General features: G+C 41.9%; 1 protein-coding gene across 1 annotated transcript; it reads right to left on the reverse strand.

Moving 5' to 3' along the window:
* Positions 1-9,998: 9,998 nt before the first annotated feature.
* HMGN1 (high mobility group nucleosome binding domain 1) lies at positions 9,999-16,539 on the reverse strand. Its single transcript, XM_032631439.1, has 6 exons — positions 16,364-16,539; positions 16,007-16,039; positions 15,886-15,915; positions 15,753-15,803; positions 12,593-12,721; positions 9,999-10,957 (listed from the first exon to the last, which is right to left on the reverse strand). Exons 1-6 carry the CDS (start codon positions 16,376-16,378, stop codon positions 10,910-10,912), a joined length of 306 nt encoding a protein of 101 aa, XP_032487330.1. The 5' UTR covers positions 16,379-16,539; the 3' UTR covers positions 9,999-10,909.
* Positions 16,540-17,843: the final 1,304 nt, after the last annotated feature.

A 17,843-nucleotide genomic window follows, 5' to 3' on the forward strand; every position in this document is an offset into this window, starting at 1 on the left:
TCCGGAGCCTGTGCTCCGCAACGGGAGAGGCCGCAGGGGTGAGAGGCCCGCGTACCGCAAAACAAAACAAACAAACAAAAAACTTATCTTTGGATATTCAGATGCCTTGCCTCATCCTCAGACACTTAAGCCCTTTCGCAGCTTTTGGTCTGTCTCCATGGAGACTGTAGTTCCCTGTGAAAGGGATTTTTTTCTTGGAGGGATTTAGGGAAGGGTAAAGGAGGGAGGGTGAGCACAGGACTATAAGCGATGTGAATAGATTCTTTTCAAGTGACCATCTTCTCCTTGAATGCCCCCTACTCGTCTTTTACGATATTTTTATGGATACTTGAAGATTTCTTTCCAGAGTCGTTCATCCAAAAGGAACTGTGACAGAGCAGATGGTGGAGATGTCCATACTGAAATGCAGAGGGCACACTGCTGTTTAATGGCAAACCGTTGTGAAGTATACTGTTCCTCTTTCCTGCCAAGGCATGTCTCGCCAAGGGTTGACTGCAAGATCTTCAGAAACGTCTTCAACTTATCAATAGATTGCTGACGCTGCTGGAATCTGTAACCTCCCATTAGCTGCCACTCCGTTCAGTTGTTCTGAGTCAGGCACGCTTCTCTCCTCAACCTCCATGACCCTGATTCTTGGCCAGTTTGGGGTGGGGTGGAAGGGAGGGGTTAAAATTACCCCGGAGAAGACCTAAAGCTCTGACTTGTTCAGGACCCCCAGACCCACCAAGGGATTTGTCCAGTTCACCCTGAAGTGGGAACCCCAGCCTCTTGGTCCTTTTTTGAGACTCTCTAGCTCACCTCTAAAAAAAACTGATCTGGACCTGGATTTCTTTTTCTCTCCTTGGTTTCAAAAAGTTTTTTACAAAAGTATTATGGACTGGCTTCAATAAATTCAAATCATATAGACATAAATCAATTCAAAAGTTAAATTCCCTTTCTAACCATTGCTCCCCTCTGCCTTGAAGCCCTCTCTCTGGGGGGAGTAGCCACGGTTAACTGTTTACAAGTGCCCTTATTCCATGCTCATCCAAATACATTCATGAGAACGGCATCATATGCTTTTGCAACTGGCATTTATCACTCACCCACATATTCCGGAACTCCTTCTCTGTCAACATATACAGGTCTATCATATTCTTTTTAGCCAAGTGCTATTCCATAATATGGAACAATGATGATATACTATAATCTATTGTTGGATATTTGGACACTATTACAAATTCTATGACATTGAATTTTCTTGTATGTGTATCCTTGTGCAATTGTAATATGAGTAGATTCTTCAAAAGTAAATTGTTAGGTCAAAGGATGTATTAAACACATTCAGAGAAACAGAATGTGTAATATATAGAGAGAGATTTATTTAAAGGAATTGGCTTGCGCAGTTATGGAGGCTGGCAAGTCCCGAGTCTGCCGTTCAAGTCCCAAGACCATCTGCTGCAGAAAGCCCTCTTGCTCAGGGGAAGTCAGTCTTCCGTTCTACGCAGGTCTTCAACTGATTAGATGAGGCCCACCACATTATGGAAGGCAAGCTGCTTTACTCTAAGTTCACCATTTAAAATGCAAATTTCATTCAAAAACACCTTCAGAGAAACATCTAGAATAATGTTTGACCAGATATCTGGGCACCATGGACCAGCCACACTGGCATATATTAGCCATCACAAAAGATATGTTAATTTAAAATTTTGATAAGTTATTACCAAACTGTGCTCTAAAAAGGTCATTCCAATTTATACTTTGACCCAGCAAGTGTAAAGGCATGCCCTTAAACCCACATCCTTACCAACATGAAATATCATTCTTTTTCATTTTTTAACCAATCAATGGGTGAAGATGGTATCTGTTGTTTTTATTTGCACTCATCTCTAGTGCAGTTAAGACTATTTTTTACAGAAAATAACAAACGTTAACAAGGATGTGGAGAAACTGGAACACTGGTGCACTGCTGGTGGGAATGTAAAATGGTGAAGCCACTGTGGAAAATCGTATGATGATTTCTCAGAAAATTGAACCTAGAATTACCACATGATCCAGCAATTCCACTGCTGGATATATACTCAAAAGAACTGAAAGCAGAGATGTAAACAGATATTTGAATACAGATGGTCCCGGACTTACGATGTTTTACTCATGATTTTTTTTTTTTTTTTTTTTTTTTATTTTTAGATGTTTGGGGTAGGAATTTATTAATTAATTAATTTTTGCTGTGTTGGGTCTTCATTTCTGTGCGAGGGCTTTCTCTAGTTGTGGCAAGCGGGGGCCACTCTTCATCGCGGTGCGCAGGCCTGTCACTACCACGGCCTCTCTTGTTGCGGAGCACAGGCTCCGGACGCGCAGGCTCAGTAGTTGTGGCTCACGGGCCTAGTTGCTCCGCGCCATGTGGGATCATCCCAAACCAGGGCTCGAACCCGTGTCCCCTGCATTGGCAGGCAGATTCTCAACCACTGCGCCACCAGGGAAGCCCTACTCATGATTTTTGACTTTACAATGGTGTGAAAGTGATACACATTCACAAATTTGAATTGTGAATTTAGACCTTTTCCCGAGCTAGCAACATGCTGCCTGGTACTCTCTCGTGATGCTGGGCAACAGCAGCCACAGGTCCCAGCCAGCCCCGCAATCACGAGAGTAAACAACCGGACACCGACAACCACTCTGTACCCAGACAACCATTGTTTTCCACTTTCAGTACAGTATTCAATAAATTACAGGAGACAGTCAACACTTTATTACAAAATAGGCTTTGTATTAGACGATTTTGCCCGACTGTAGGCTAATGTAAGTGTTTTGAGCGTGTTTAAGGTCAGCTAAGCTAAGCTAGGATGTTTGGTAGGTTAGGTGTATTAAATACACTTTCAACTTAATGATATTTTAAATTCAGGATGGGTTTATCAGGATGCAACTCTACTGTAAGTCGAGGACAATCTGTACTCAAGTTTATAGCAGCGTTATTTACAGTAGCCAAGAGATGGGGGCAACCCAAGTGTCCATCAACAGAAGAATGGATTAAAAAAATGTGTTACATACATAAAATGGAATATTATTCAGCCTTAAAAAGGAAGCAGGGCTTCCCTGGTGGCGCAGTGGTTGGGAGTCCGCCTGCCGATGCAGGGGACACGGGTTCGTTCCCCGGTCCGGGAGGATCCCACATGCCGCGGAGCGGCTGGGCCCGTGGGCCATGGCCGCTGGGCCTGCGCGTCCGGAGCCTGTGCTCTGCAACGAGAGAGGCCACAGCAGTGAGAGGCCCGCGTAAAGAAAAAAAAAAAAAAAAAAAAAAAAAAAAAGGAAGGAAATTCTGACACATGCCACAACATGGGTGAAACTTTGAAGTTATGCTAAGTGAAATAAGCCCAAAATGACAAATACTACATGATTCCACTTACATGAAGTACTTAGTCAAATCCATACGGACAGAAAGTAGAATGGTGGGTGCCAGGGGCTGGGGGGAGGAGAGAATGGGAAATTATTGTTTAATGGATAGAGTTTCAATGGGGAAGATGAAAAAGTTCTGGAGATGAATGGTCGCAGAACAATGTAGATGTACTTAATGCCAGAGGACTGTACACTTAAAAATGGTTGAAACAGTAATGTTATGGTATGCATATTTTCCAATTAAAAATAACTATTTTTAAAATTTATATTTCTTTTGTGAATTGTCTTTTCATATCATTTGCTCTTATTTCTGTTGAGTTTTTTCTTTTTCATATTGACCAAAGGAATTCTTTCTATACTTTGGACATTTAACAGTTTGTTATACGTATTGCAAATATTTTCTCCCTAACATTTCTCAGGTATTTGTTTAAATAACACCAAATAAAAGTTTAAAATATTACAAAATCAAATATGCAGCTTTTCCTTTATGGCTTCAGATTTATTACTTTGTGGAGAAAGGTAGGCCTTCTTCATTTCATAATTATAAATCTATTCTATACTTTCAGAGTTTTTCTATATTTAGATTTTTTAATCTATTGGAATTTTTCTTTGTGTGTAGTGCAAGGTAGAGAACCTAAGTCACTAATTGATAGTTTCCTAAATGGATAGCCAATTGGACTGAAACTTTTTTCTGAATGGTCTCTTCCTCAGTGATTTGAAATGCCACATTTATCATAAATTAATCTGTTTTGGCCTATTCTGTTTCATTGATCTTTTTGTTTATTTCTGCTCCCAAATCACATTGCTTTTAATTTTTTAAAATATTTATTTGGCTGCACCAGGTCTTAGTTGTGGCATGCGGGATCTTCGCTGCCGTGTGTGGGATCTTTACCTGCGGCATGCAGGATCTTTGTTTTAGCTGTGGCATGCGGGACCTAGTTTCCCCGACCAGGGATTGAACCCGGGCCCCCTGCATTGGGAACGTGGAGTCTCAACCACTGGACCACCAGGGAAGTCCCTCACATTGCTTTTATTACTGTAGTTTTATAGGACATTTTGATATCTGGTAGGGCACGGACCCCTTATTCATATTCCTTTATCCAGAACTTGATAAAATTGACTAGTCTCACAATTTTCTTTCTGATGAACTTTAGAATCAGATTTCCAATTCCTGATGGAAATTCTACTGGCACTCTGATTGGAATTGCATTACATTTTTAGATATAAAGAACTGACCCTCTTAAATATTGACTCTTCCTAGGAACATTGTATTCCCCATCTATTTAGATCTTTCACGTCCTTCAGTCAAGTCATATTTTTCTTTGTAGAGAAAAATGCCCATTTAAAAAAATACATTTATTTATTTATTTATGTTTGGCTGCACTGGGTCTTCGTTGCTGCGTGCGGGCTTTCTCTAGTTGCAGAGAGCGGGGGCTACTCTTCGTTGCGGTGTGCGGGTTTCTCATTGTGGTGGCTTCTCTTGTTGCGGAGCGTGAGCTCTAGGCACGTGGACTTCAGTAGTTGTGGCACGTGGGCTCAGTAGTTGTGGCGCACGGGCTTAGTTGCTCCGCAGCATGTGGGATCTTCCTGGACCAGGGCTCGAACCCGTGTCCCCTGCACTGGCAGGCGGATTCTCAACCACTGCACCAAGCCCCTCTTATTTATCTTTGAAGCCAAAATGAACTAAATATTAAATTCAACTAATTTAATTGAGCTAATATGAATAAAATGTTTTTTTTAGATTTTGGGATAAACAGAGCCTGGATACTTGGCAAAGGAGCACACTGCTCTTCTGAACTTCGGGACTCAAAATGGGTCTTGGCCAGCACCAAAAATGGGCATTTTTCTCTGGGACTTCCCTGGTGGCGCAGTGGTTAAGACTCTGCCTGCCAATGCAGGGGACACGGGTTCAAGCCCTGGTCCGGGAAGATCCCACATGCCGCAGAGCAACTAAGCCCGTGTGCCACAACTACTGAGCCTGTGCTCTAGAGCCCACGAGCCACAACTACTGAGCCCACGTGCCACAACTACCGAAGCCCCCGCACCTAGAGCCCGTGCTCCGCAACGAGTAGCCATTGCAATGAGAAGCCCGCACACCACAATGAAGACGCAACAATGCAGCCAAAAATAAAATTAAAAAAAAATAAATAAGAAGTGAAGCAAAAAGTGAGAAATCATGCTACAACAGCTAAGACTGTCTTTAAATATATTTCTTGTGAAAACCCAAATCAGCATTGGTGGAAATTATAATCTTGCATATTTTAATACACAGCCACATCCTTATACAGACACATCCAAGCATGCAAGACTTTCAGCTTTTCCTCTCTATGAATCATGCATACCAGATTAGTGTATTTAAATTTTTTCACACATAACTTGAATGTATCATTAGTTTTCATACATTTTTCAACTTGAATTTTCTCTGGGTAACAAAGTGCTTTCAGAGATATAATATTAACAGAATTTACAGTTATGAATTAAACCTAAAACACAGCAGTAATCTTCACAGTTAAAGATGTAAGGAAACATTGCGGGACTTAACCAACGCCATAGTCTAGTAAGTACCACAGCCAGATCTTATGAGCGAGAGTTCTCATTTACAGCGCTCAACTTAAAGTTAGTTCAATCAAAAATATTTTCTGGGCTTCCCTGGTGGCGTCCGGAGCCTGTGCTCCGCAACGGGAGAGGCCACAACAGTGAGAGGCCCGCGTACCGCAAAAAAAAAAAAAAGGGCCTCTCACTGTTGTGGCCTCTCCCGTTGCGGAGCACAGGCTCCGGACGCGCAGGCTCAGCGGCCATGGCTCACGGGCCCAGCTGATCCGCGGCATGTGAGATCTTCGCGGACCGGGGCACGAACCCGTCCCCTGCATCGGCAGGCGGACTCTCAACCACTGCGCCACCAGGGAAGCCCCCATAAAAGATTTTAAAAGCTGCCTGGGAAACCCATGGAATTTCAGCCTTCCAAGAGACAGAGGGTTCACATAATAGATATCCTTCGTTTAAAAGCTCACTATCGAGAGGAACGAGGTCCTTCTTCTACTTTTAAAGAGTTCCTTTATAAGATTCACTGTCACAGATTAAAGCTAGTAACATTCAAAGATCCCCAGACTTAAATTCATAGAATATTCAGGAAAAGGATTTAAAGAGTGATACTTAGATGTATTCTTTTATACCTTGGCTTTGATGAACGTTTTTTTTACTCACATCTTTTGCACACTTTTTATTTTGGTCTCTGGTATTCAATTCTTTAATGCTTCCTATCTAATCTAATGCTATTCAATAAACTTGAGCAAATGTTTTACTTAAAAAAAAGAAATCAATGTGGAATCAGCATCCGAAGGTAATATGTTGATGTTAAAGATGGAACTAGCCACACTGGATTAAAAAGAAAAAGAAAAAAGCAGGTTCTCATTAAATTGAATCTGCATGTAACTCCCTGACAAAATGTGTAAAAGACCAAAGATAAATTAATAATTTTTACTACCTATGTAAATACCTGCTTCCTGTGCATTTTGTTCACTTTTAACTTCCTATTTATAGATACTATTTTAAAAATATCCATCCTTATTTGCTTCAAAACAATAAGGATGGTCTAGATTAGCAATGGTTGGATGGCTTTGGGGACTGGTTGACTAGAATATGGGGATTTAGTATACTGTACTGCTTCTGAGTATGGGTAAAATTATCCTTAATTAAAAAGAAAAACTGTAGTGGCCAAATTATGGCACAGCCATACAATGAACAAATAAGCAAACATTAAAACATTTTACAAATAAAGAAAAACCCAAACATATATGAAGAAAATTCAACACGTTGAAAATAATTACTTTCAGCTTCTGGGATTAAATGATTTTACTTTATTTTTGTTTTTTATTTAACAACCCTAAACATTTATGATCTGAAAACCAATTTGTTACTGAGCTGCTTCCCATTATCTATTTAAGACTCTTCATCACCTATTTAAGCTTAATGTTTTGAAACTCTCAACTGTCTTGCAATTATGTATTTTTACTGCAAACTCGCGGAACAACTGTGGACTGTGATAGGCAAATATACATTTAGGATATATCTGTATGCATTAATAGAAATCACCCATATTTTAGTTTCACAATGCTTGTCTTAATGGGGAAAATGTCTAACTGTCTGACAAATTACATTCTTGAAATAAAATAGTACGCAGTGCTTACAAATGCTATGTAAGTATACTCATTAACCTAGGAGAAAGTTCACACAGTATGAGAAAGACTACAAACCAGGATGTAGCAGGAATTCCCTGGCCGGCCAGTGGTTAGGACTCCATGTCGCCACTGCAGGGGGCATGGGTTCAATCCTTGGTCGGGGAACTTGCAAGCCGTGAGGCTCGGCCAAAAAAAAAGTAACAAAAAACAAACCAAAAAACAAAAACACGGATGTATAATGACACCAATTTTGTAAACTCGTAAAAACACAGAAAAAGATCTGAGAAAAATGCATCTTTAAATAGTTGCCTAGTGAGTGAATTATAATTTCGGGTGTTTTTAGCTTGTCTGTTTCCTGAGTTTTTCCCCCAGTGAGCACGGACTGCCCCTGTACTGAAATCTCACACACACACACACTTCTCCCTGCCCCTGCCCTCACACTTGCATACACACTTACCAAACACCCACCCACACACACACACACACACTTCTCCCTGCCCCTGCCCTCACACTTGCATACACACTTACCAAACACCCACACACACACACACACATTCTCCCTGCCCCTGCCCTCACACTTGCATACACACTTACCAAACACCCAGACAAGACTCCTTTCCAGGGCCTCCGTGATCATCATGCATCTCCGCATCAGGCACCAGGTTCCATGCCTTAATTCCTGATTAGTCTACACCTGAAAGGTCAAATTCAACCTCAAACAAGCCAAGAGAATGCAGGGTTCTTGCTAACTGCCTTTTCTAGTTAACAAACCAGACTGTCTGATTTGTTAGCATCATTACTAAACAGTTATCTTCCTTGTCCTTCTAGGACATCTGAACTGACCTCCACTCAACCATTCCTATCACTCAGTTCTCATTCAACTACTTGTTGAAAGGGCAAGAAATTAACTTTTCTAAGTACTGATCCCAGAAAGATGCCTCAACGTGTTTTTTGGGTTTTTTAAGTAATTGTTTTCTTTTGACAGCTGAAGAGAACACCCACTTGAGGGTTCATTTTATTAAAAAATCATAAAAGGATGCTTAAGGCAAGGATCTAGAAGTACTACATTCCAATTTTCTATAAAAGAGGCAATTTCTTTTAGGTATCAATCTATACAAGAAGTGAAAAAACCTTACCTGTTGTGCTTTTTAGAAAATTAATAAATCTCTTTAAACATATTACTAGCAATGAGTTCAGAATAAGAAAATCTTTGCATCTGTAAACATTTATCACATTCCTAGGGGTGGACGGCTGGGTAATACGAAATGAACACTGCCAGATGGGTTACAGGGTTAAAATTCACTAGTTTTTTTCCCCATTGGTTTATTTTTTAAATATTTATCTATTTGGCTGCACCAGGTCTTAGTTGCAGCATGGGGGTTCTCAGTCAAGGCATATGGGATCTTGCTCCCTGACCAGGGATCGAACCTGGGCCCCTTGCATTGGGAACGTGGAGTCTTAGGTCACTGGACCACCAGGGAATTCCCTTTATTTTTTTAGATAACCCTTTAACTGCAACAAGTAGCTGCTAAAAATTCTGGTACCAAAAAATTGCATCAAGTATCCATACACACAGCAAGAGAAAATGTTTCAGCTCCATTTAAATTTGCATATCCAAACAGTCTTACAAAACTTAAAAACTACAGGCAAATCTACTTGCATCACTGTTTCAGGTCCTTCCTCCACCAAGAATTTTCCCACTCCCCGAGAGTTGCCAAAGCCCTCTTTTGGGTGTCATTTCAACCCAAATCAATGTCCTCTGCATTTCTTTTTGTAGTTTCAGGTTTTACGATGCCACACCTCACCGCTGTGAGCTCTGTTCACACTGGGCATTCCAGCGGCACACAGCCCTTGCAGAGTTCTATGATCCGCTGGGACTCGTCGTTAATCTTTGGCCAGGCCACACAGCAACGTAGCATGTAGGACCTTAGCTCCCCAACTAGGGATTGAACCTGCAGCCCCTGCACTGGAAGCTCAGTTTTAACCACTGGACCGCCAGGGAAGTCCCCCCAAGGACTAATTTTTAAAGCATTCTTGCCTCCTACTAATCAAGTCCACAGGCAAAATAACATCAAACGTAGAGTTCTAAACTTCGTTCCAAGGCCTCTCCCTCTTTAGTGGTGACCTTGGCAAGATGCCATCTCTGGCTCCACTTCTGCATTTGCCAAATCAGCAGTGTCCAGTACCACCTCTAAAGACTATTTAGACGGCAAAACAGAGGGACAAGGACTTGCACGACAGCGAATCTCGAAAATAATACACAAATACAAACCTGTAAGATCTCGTGCTAGCTTTTTCAGTATTTATAAGCGTAGTTCATAGGAAGAGTGAATAATTACGTATTTATTTTGCTTCAGAGAACAGGGGACTGATTTCCCATTAAACCAATTTAGTCACAAAAGCATCTTCAAAGTACACTGTTGAAGTATTATAGAAAAAATGAAGTATTCCACTCTTCCAAAATTTTATTAAGACTTTGGAAAAACAAATGTGAAAATTCTTTAAAATGAAATTTAAACAACTTAATTCATGTGCTTCAAGAAATTCTTTCATAATTGAGATTTTATTTGTTGTTTTGAGGATCAGTACACAGACATTTCAATTTGTACACAATTCTCAACATACGTACCAAAAACCTAAAAAATCATGTAGTTGTGATTCTTTTCTGAACAGTTATTCCAGTGACTTTCCAGCTTAAAATTTGGGGGCAAATTTTCCTTCACAGGATATCAAGTACCAATATCTTCAAATATTGATATGCTGTTACATCGTAAGTCCCACTAATTCACAATTTAATATCACATACACTACATACTCAAATTGTCAATCGTTCACAGCACATTAACAGTTACTAGAAGAACTGGACTACCACGACCAAAGATGTTACAGAGTGCACAAAACTCTGCCCAGGAGAGCCAAGATCAAGGGGTGAGTGGTTTGCTTTAGGAAACAATTCTACCAAAAACAACGTGGGAAGAGAAGTAATTTAAAGTGTTTAAGACATTAAATGCACAACTGACTCCAAACTGCCATTTAGTACGCTTTGTATTATAGGATATAAAAGCTACCCTCCATCTGTGGAATGTTAAGCTGACACCCAAGACAATCAAAGCCTCCCATATTCAATATCCCACTATTTTCTGGTTGTACCAAAAAATAAACAACCAGCAAATGATTTCACCTCTTAAAAAAAAGCATTTACACTTAAAAAATGGGATGAGGTGGGATTCCTTCCTTTTTAAAAATGTTTCTAGAGCTACTAAAAAACTTGCATTTACAAAATAGTTGATAAAAATATTCCTCTGGATTGTACAAGAAGGGAAACAGGGACCACTGATAGGACCAGGTGTGTGATATTAATCAGACTTGGCTTCTTTCTCTCCTGCTTCATCAGAAGCTGGGCTCTGCAAAATCAAAGGAAAAACATTTATAGAACATTTGACTTCTGTGTCAGTGTTATACTGTTAGAGATATTTAGCATTTAATACAGTGTAAGTTTTACTCATTACTATTATTAAGTCTTGACAATACATTCAATCCTCATTATTTGTAGATTCTGTATTTATAAATTTACTGACTCACTAAAAGTTATTTGTAACCCCAAATCAATACTCATGTTTCATGTTCCATGGTCATGTACGTGCAGATACAGAGCAGCAAAAATATGAGTCACCCGACACAGACATTCCCAGCTGAGGCCCTTCTGCCTTGTTTCAGCTGTAACACTGTAAACAAGTGTCTTTTTCACACTCTGTTTAGTGCCACACATTTCACATTTTTTTGTGCTTTTGGTCAACAATGTTTACTAGACAAGTATAGTGCCGTCCAGTACTATGTGCTATGCAAGAAGGCTGTGACGTGCCATGTGAAGACACACGTTAGACAGCTTCACTGAGGCACGAGTTATAGTGCTGTTTCTGTTGGCCCTGAGTTCAATATTAACTTACCCAAAACATACATTAAACAGACACACATAAAATAAGGTTATGGTTTGATCTGTTGATGGAAATGTTGTGATGAGAACATTTTGAGAATTTCCACTATGAGCAACCGTCCAGTATACAGAGCAACCTTATAGAACACAACCATCATGAATAAGGAGAATCAACTGTAGTTGATAAAAGGGATCAGAAGGCCTCATTCTCCCCTTATAACTGGATTAGTTAATTTCATCTTACTATCACATAATTTTTGACTTGGGGTTAGATTTAGGAATTTGTGACTGCAAATCGGGGGAGTAAGTAGTTATTACGTTAAAATCTGATCTATAAATATAAAAGTCTAAAAATTAATATTCTATTTATATTTTCTGCTTAGCCAATGTTAAAAAAAAAAAAGGCTTGGCTTAAAAAGTTATATACCACAACCTTGCAACACACTTTTTTTTTTTTTAAGGTAAAACCTCTTTTTCTCAGAGCTTAAAAGGATAAAGATTAAGGACATCAATCTTTTTAATTGCTTAATCTAAGTTACTACTTAATCCTAGACAAGTGGCTTTTAAGAAAAATAAGCCTTCTTTATTAGAAAGTGGGAAAAATAAGACAAATGAAGGGAATCAATTAAAAAAATTTAAAGCAATATCCAGAATATAAAAACCAAACAAGATTATTAACAGTTCTACAGATGGCAATTTGGGGAAAAAAAAAAAAAAAAAGACTAGAATATTTGTTTAAAGAAAACCCCTAGGTCATGTTAAAGAAAGAAAAATGTGTTATACCATTTAGTAAATTAAATCTTTTTAAAAACTCACACAAGCAATTAAATTAATGAACCCCATATACAATAAAGATCATGAATCTGAGTTTGAAATTCTGAATACATTACAATTTCTTGTTCACTCACTTAAAAAAACCCATTTACACATATATTTTCAAATAGGATCTAATGCATAAAAATAATCTGTCCATTCACTTGGGAGTTACTGTACAAAACTCTGTTCAATATCCTAAAGGATAAAGACTGCCTTATCTGCTACATAAAAATATAGTTTATTATCTACTCTTCAGAGTCAAAATGAACAATACACAAACACTTCTGACCTCCTCATTTTTAGTTTCTCCATTTTCTGCAGGTAAGTCTTCTTTAGTCTCTTGGTTAGCCACTTCAGCCTGCTTTCCCTTTGCTCCCCTTTTCCCTTTTGTTTGCACTTTTTTGTCAGAAGATTTATCCTGTGACAGAACAAGAATATATTTTAAGTATCAACTCTGCACTTACTAACATTTTCTGACTTGCTAGAGAGATTGCATCCACCGCAGTTGCAATGTTAATGTGGTCGTGTGTCACCTCTGAGTTACAGGACACACCTTAAGGTCCACCCCCAGTAATCAGGACCACACAGCACACTGAGGAGACCCTTAACAGCACCTGCACACCAAGTGTCATCAGACTTACAACAATTAAACCTAATTAAACCTAAAGCCTCAGCTACAACCCTTCTCCACTTTCTCAATTATCCGCTATTCTCTAAAGTTCCACATGAGAGAACAAATGAAGTGAAGAACTGCTGGAGGAATCGCTTCCCCAATATAACCCTACCTACCCCCAAACTCTTTAAGCAGGAAAAAATAATCAAATTGTCAAATAACCACTGTCTTGACAAGATGGTTACCCTCACAGTTAAGACCTTTCACCTGAGAAAAGCACCATGTTGTTAAGGTCAGACTGACTATCCTACTACAGTTCTGCTACAGTTAGTCCCTTGATATCATATAAGAAGTAGCTAAAAGGATCAATTTTGAGTTTATCGTTTTCATTTAGGTGTTTGAAGAACCTGAAAAGCACAGGTGTTAGTATGATGATAAGAGATTCAAAGGTTAAGCCACTTTAAAGTAATATAAAACAGTATTTCTGGACACCATCAACTGGGAAGAACACACTTAAGTATTTCCTGTAAGTAGAGAATGTAGTTAACAGCCGACTTAGATAAGACCAATAGTGACCGATACTTCTATAATGGCATTCCATACATGAATGCATGACAACTACTAGTAATTCAGTATCTTTAGAATAATAAATTACCTAAACAAACATATTTGGGACAACACCGCTACATACATTGCCACCATGAAGCGTGACAATCGTTTCTGTATTTAAAAATGATTCTTTTATAATCTGATTTCTTTAGATTTCTCATTAATTTAATAACCATTATCACAGTAACATAAAAATGTAAAACCTGAAACGTGAAAACAGAACTATGCGATACCCTGGACTGAAATAATACCATTTTAACTATCAACAGCTGGAAAGTGACACGAAACAAAATAAATCAACACGTCTGTAGTATGGTAATCAATACATCAAAAGCTTTACCTCCTGTTTAAGGCTTTAAAACGATTCGGTTATGAAGACAAAGATATATTATTGAAACTAAAAGGAGAAAAAGGCTCCTCCCCTCTCCCCATCATTTTTCCTTTGGGAAAACTGAACTGACAGGTTTGTTTCTCAAGAAACACTGACGTGTAAACTTACCTGTTGATTATAACTGATGTCCCAAACCCAACTGGAGGTAAAATTTGAACTGTTTTCATTAAAAAAAAATTTTAGGGCAAATCAAAATACAGACGCAGGTAAATAAAGAAAGAAAAATTTGGGCTTCCCTTTTGGCACAGTGGTTAAGAATCCACCTGCCAATGCAGGGGACACGGGTTCGAGTCCTGGTCCAGGAAGATCCCACATGCCGTGCAGCAACTAAGCCCACATGCCACAACTACTGAGCCCGCGTGCTGCAACTACTGAAGCCTGTGGTCCTAGAGCCCGTGCTCTGCAACAAGAGAAGCCATTGCAATGAGAAGCCCGCACACTGCAACGAAGAGTAGTCCCCACTCACAACCAGAGAAAGCCTGCACGCAGCAACGAAGACCCAAGACTGCCAATAAAAATAAATTTTTAAAAAAATTAAAGAAAAGGAAAATTTAAGAGAAAACAGGCATAGTATTCCAGCCAATCAGTTTATTTAAAAAAGCAAATAATAAAACATGTAATAATAAATAGTACACTGTTCAAGCAGACTTTTTGCAACAAGAGCCACTATTTTTCCCGCCTACTCTTATTTCTCATACAGAATTATCCCATTCTTTTCTGGTGTAAGAAATTTCAAGTTGACATACTACGCCTACACCTTCCTTGAACCCTCTTAAAAAAGGATCACAAAACAGAACTTTCTATTGAAAAAACGTTAGGATTTTTACACTCAGCTCTGTACAATGTTTAAAGAAAGAAATGAAAGGAATCTTTGATTATGCAGTGTTTACCTTTCACCTACACTTTTAGAAAAGGGGTAATGACGGTAAGGATTTTGGGGAGAGACTTCTAATAGCAAACTCTCACTTAAGTTTTGAGTAAACAGAAATTAATCACACCATGAATTTCCCCTGAAGAACAAGGAAGAGCTTTACAGAGGGTGGTATCAATGCTAAATCCAAACACAAAGTTACAAATAACATGCACACATTTAGCTTTTCCAACTTAAAAGTTTTCAAACCTACATATATATATCCAACAACTACCCAAAGACCGGCAATGTGAATAAAGCAATCATGAATCTATCCTAGAGCAGCAACCATCATACTATTTACGATGAAATAACGTAGTGAACTCCTATACATATAATGGTATATAAAATACTTTTAGAAGACTGTTAATCATGTTTTCAGAGAACACAGCTCTTGATCTACCCCTGGACATAAGATATGTCCCCCTACCTTGCCTCGAGCACCTTATATGCAAAAACTTACACATTCCCTATCTCCTGGCCTCAGTCCTAGCCTTGCTGATATTGTCAAAAGAGGAAGTACAAGCGTGCAACCAACAGAGGACCCCTAACCAAAACATACACAACACAAAGAATGGATTTCCCTGGTAAGCTAAAGTTATTCTTCAGTATTTTCAGCCGTCTTAAGCTTCCCAAATTCTGCAGCAGCATTAAGGTGATACATTATGTTCCCGTAAACCGGGATGATGACTACATCTACTGTATTTTACCCAAACCAGAAAAAACATTGTTTATTGAAGTTACTACAACATAGAATTAAAGTGATAAATAAGGTAACACTATGACTTTTTAGGAGACTATGACATCAAACTGTAGTTGATTTTGAGATTCTCAAAGTCAAGATCTCAGCTGCTGGCAATGCGCGTTAGGTAGCACTGCAGCATTTCGAAGACACAACGATCTCTTAAGGTGAGTGTGAAACCTACCTTTCCTGCCGCCTTTTTTGGCTTCGTTTCCACTTTTGCAGGAACCGGTTTCTGAAAGGCAAAGATAGCACTGAGTTTCTTCCCTGGGTACGATCCCACGGAAAAGAGAGGTCAGGGGGCTCGCTTTACTTACAGCTGACAACCTCGCCGATCTCCTCTTGGGCTTTGGGAGAAAAAATGGAAAATGAGCAAGGAATGCGGGGTGCGGTGCAAACCGAAACCACCCCCGGGAGAGAAGAGGAGCGGGTTCTTACCTCCTCCTTCGCCGCCCCCTCGGCGGAGCTGACCTGCGGGAGAAAGCAGACGGCGAGTGGACGCAGCCCGCAAACAAAAGTGCCCGCGAGCCCAGCGCCCGCCCGCCCGCGAGAACAATGCTCGGCCGCGTGACGTCAGCGGCTTCCCGCCGCCGCGTTCGAATCTCCCACCCTGCTCCTCGGGCCGCCGAACGTTCCAGAACGGCGCGCCCGGGGCCGCCGTGCGCCCTCCCGCCGCAGGTCCGGACGCCTCCCGGACCCAGCGCTGCCGAGAGCGCGGCGGGCCTGGGCCTCGCGGGGCGACGGGGCCGGCCGGGCGGCGGAGGGGGGCGTGTGAGGGCCGCGGCCGCCGCTCACCTTCCTCTTGGGCATCGTCGCGGCAGGGCGGGCGCGTGCCGGGTGCCTGCGGGCCGCGGCGCGCCGAGAGCCTTCGCGAACCTGGGCTGCCTGGCCGCTGCCGCTCCTCCCGCCGCCCGAGCTGCTGGGACCCGCGGCGGGGGCGGTGGGAGAACCGGATGGAACCGGATTGGGAGCCCGCCCCCTCCTCCCCCCGCGTCCCCCAGCCGCGGGCTCCCCCTCCCCGTCGGCCGGGCCGCCCCCCGCCCCCGCCCATTGGCTACGGGGCCCACCGCGCCGCGGCCCGGGCCCCGAATAGGTGAGGCGGGCCGTCACTCGACCACTGCGCCCCGCCCCCGCTCTCGGCGCCCCTACCCGCCCGCCGTCTCGCAGGGCCCCAGACCCAGGCGAGGGGGCGGGGCCCCACAGGCAGCTCTCGCCTCACGGTAGTTTGTTTGAAGCTGAGCTGCAAAGTGCGGTCTGCGCGCCGATTGGCGGAGGCCCGCCACGTGGTTGCCGGGTGAGCCCGCTCACCACCCTGCTGGATACCTGAGCGCCCGTCAGCTCCCGGAAAGCCCCAGGATAGGGTCTCTCCCCTCTAGGGTCAATTGGATCTCACAGACTGGGAAGGGAGAGACAACAGGTTCAAGTACGAACCAATTTCTCCCAACTCAGTCAGTGAGAAAGGCTATCTAATAGGTCTCCCGTCTTGCCTGCGGGAAATGGGTCCTAGTGCGCAGGAGCGGGAAGGGGGGCCGTGGGAAGGAAAGTCGGCGCGGGCACGCGCGGGTGTCCAGTGCGCAGGCGCGGGTCTTTGCGAAGGCCATGGAATTGCGGCCCGGCTACCATACAAGGTTGCTCGCGGTCCGGCCTTTCTGTAGCTTAAGTCATCCGTCCTTTGGGGGGCCGGGGGTGCAGGCGGTTTGTCTCAGGAGCATAGTGGGCGTCTGAGTCCCGGCCCCCACCGGCCCTAGTACGCGGACCCACTCTCAGACCCCCTGGCCGGCTGATCTACTCCTGTGCAGAAGTGAAACAGGAAGCACGCCCATCCGGCTCCTGCCTGTTTTTTAACCACGTGGCTCACCTAAGCACCTTTCTGAGGTGGAAAGAGCTTCAGGCTGGGGGGGTCTGAGCTGGGAACCCCGGAACCTGTGAGGTCACATGTTACCCAGTTTCTTTAATGAATAAGAAAATTATGTTTAGAAGGACTGATTCAGTTGGGTTAATGCAGATAAAGGTTTTAATCGGAAAATTGTCAGCTGGAATTCATGGAGAAGAAGAAGAGAAAATTCATGGAGTACTTTGAGTCTGAAAATTTGGAAACAGACTAAATGTCCACCATTTGAAAGGCCCGGAGAAACTATGACACCTTCACCTTCACGTAGTAGATTAATGAGCTACGTATTCTAGTCATTCGAAAAAGAATGAGGCCGCTCTTCACGGAAGAATTGAATTTTGAAAACCACTAGTCAGACTCTGACTCCTGATCAGTAACTCTAGT

Source organism: Phocoena sinus, chromosome 4 (genome assembly GCF_008692025.1).
Source record: "Phocoena sinus isolate mPhoSin1 chromosome 4, mPhoSin1.pri, whole genome shotgun sequence".
Lineage (NCBI taxonomy): Eukaryota > Metazoa > Chordata > Mammalia > Artiodactyla > Phocoenidae > Phocoena > Phocoena sinus.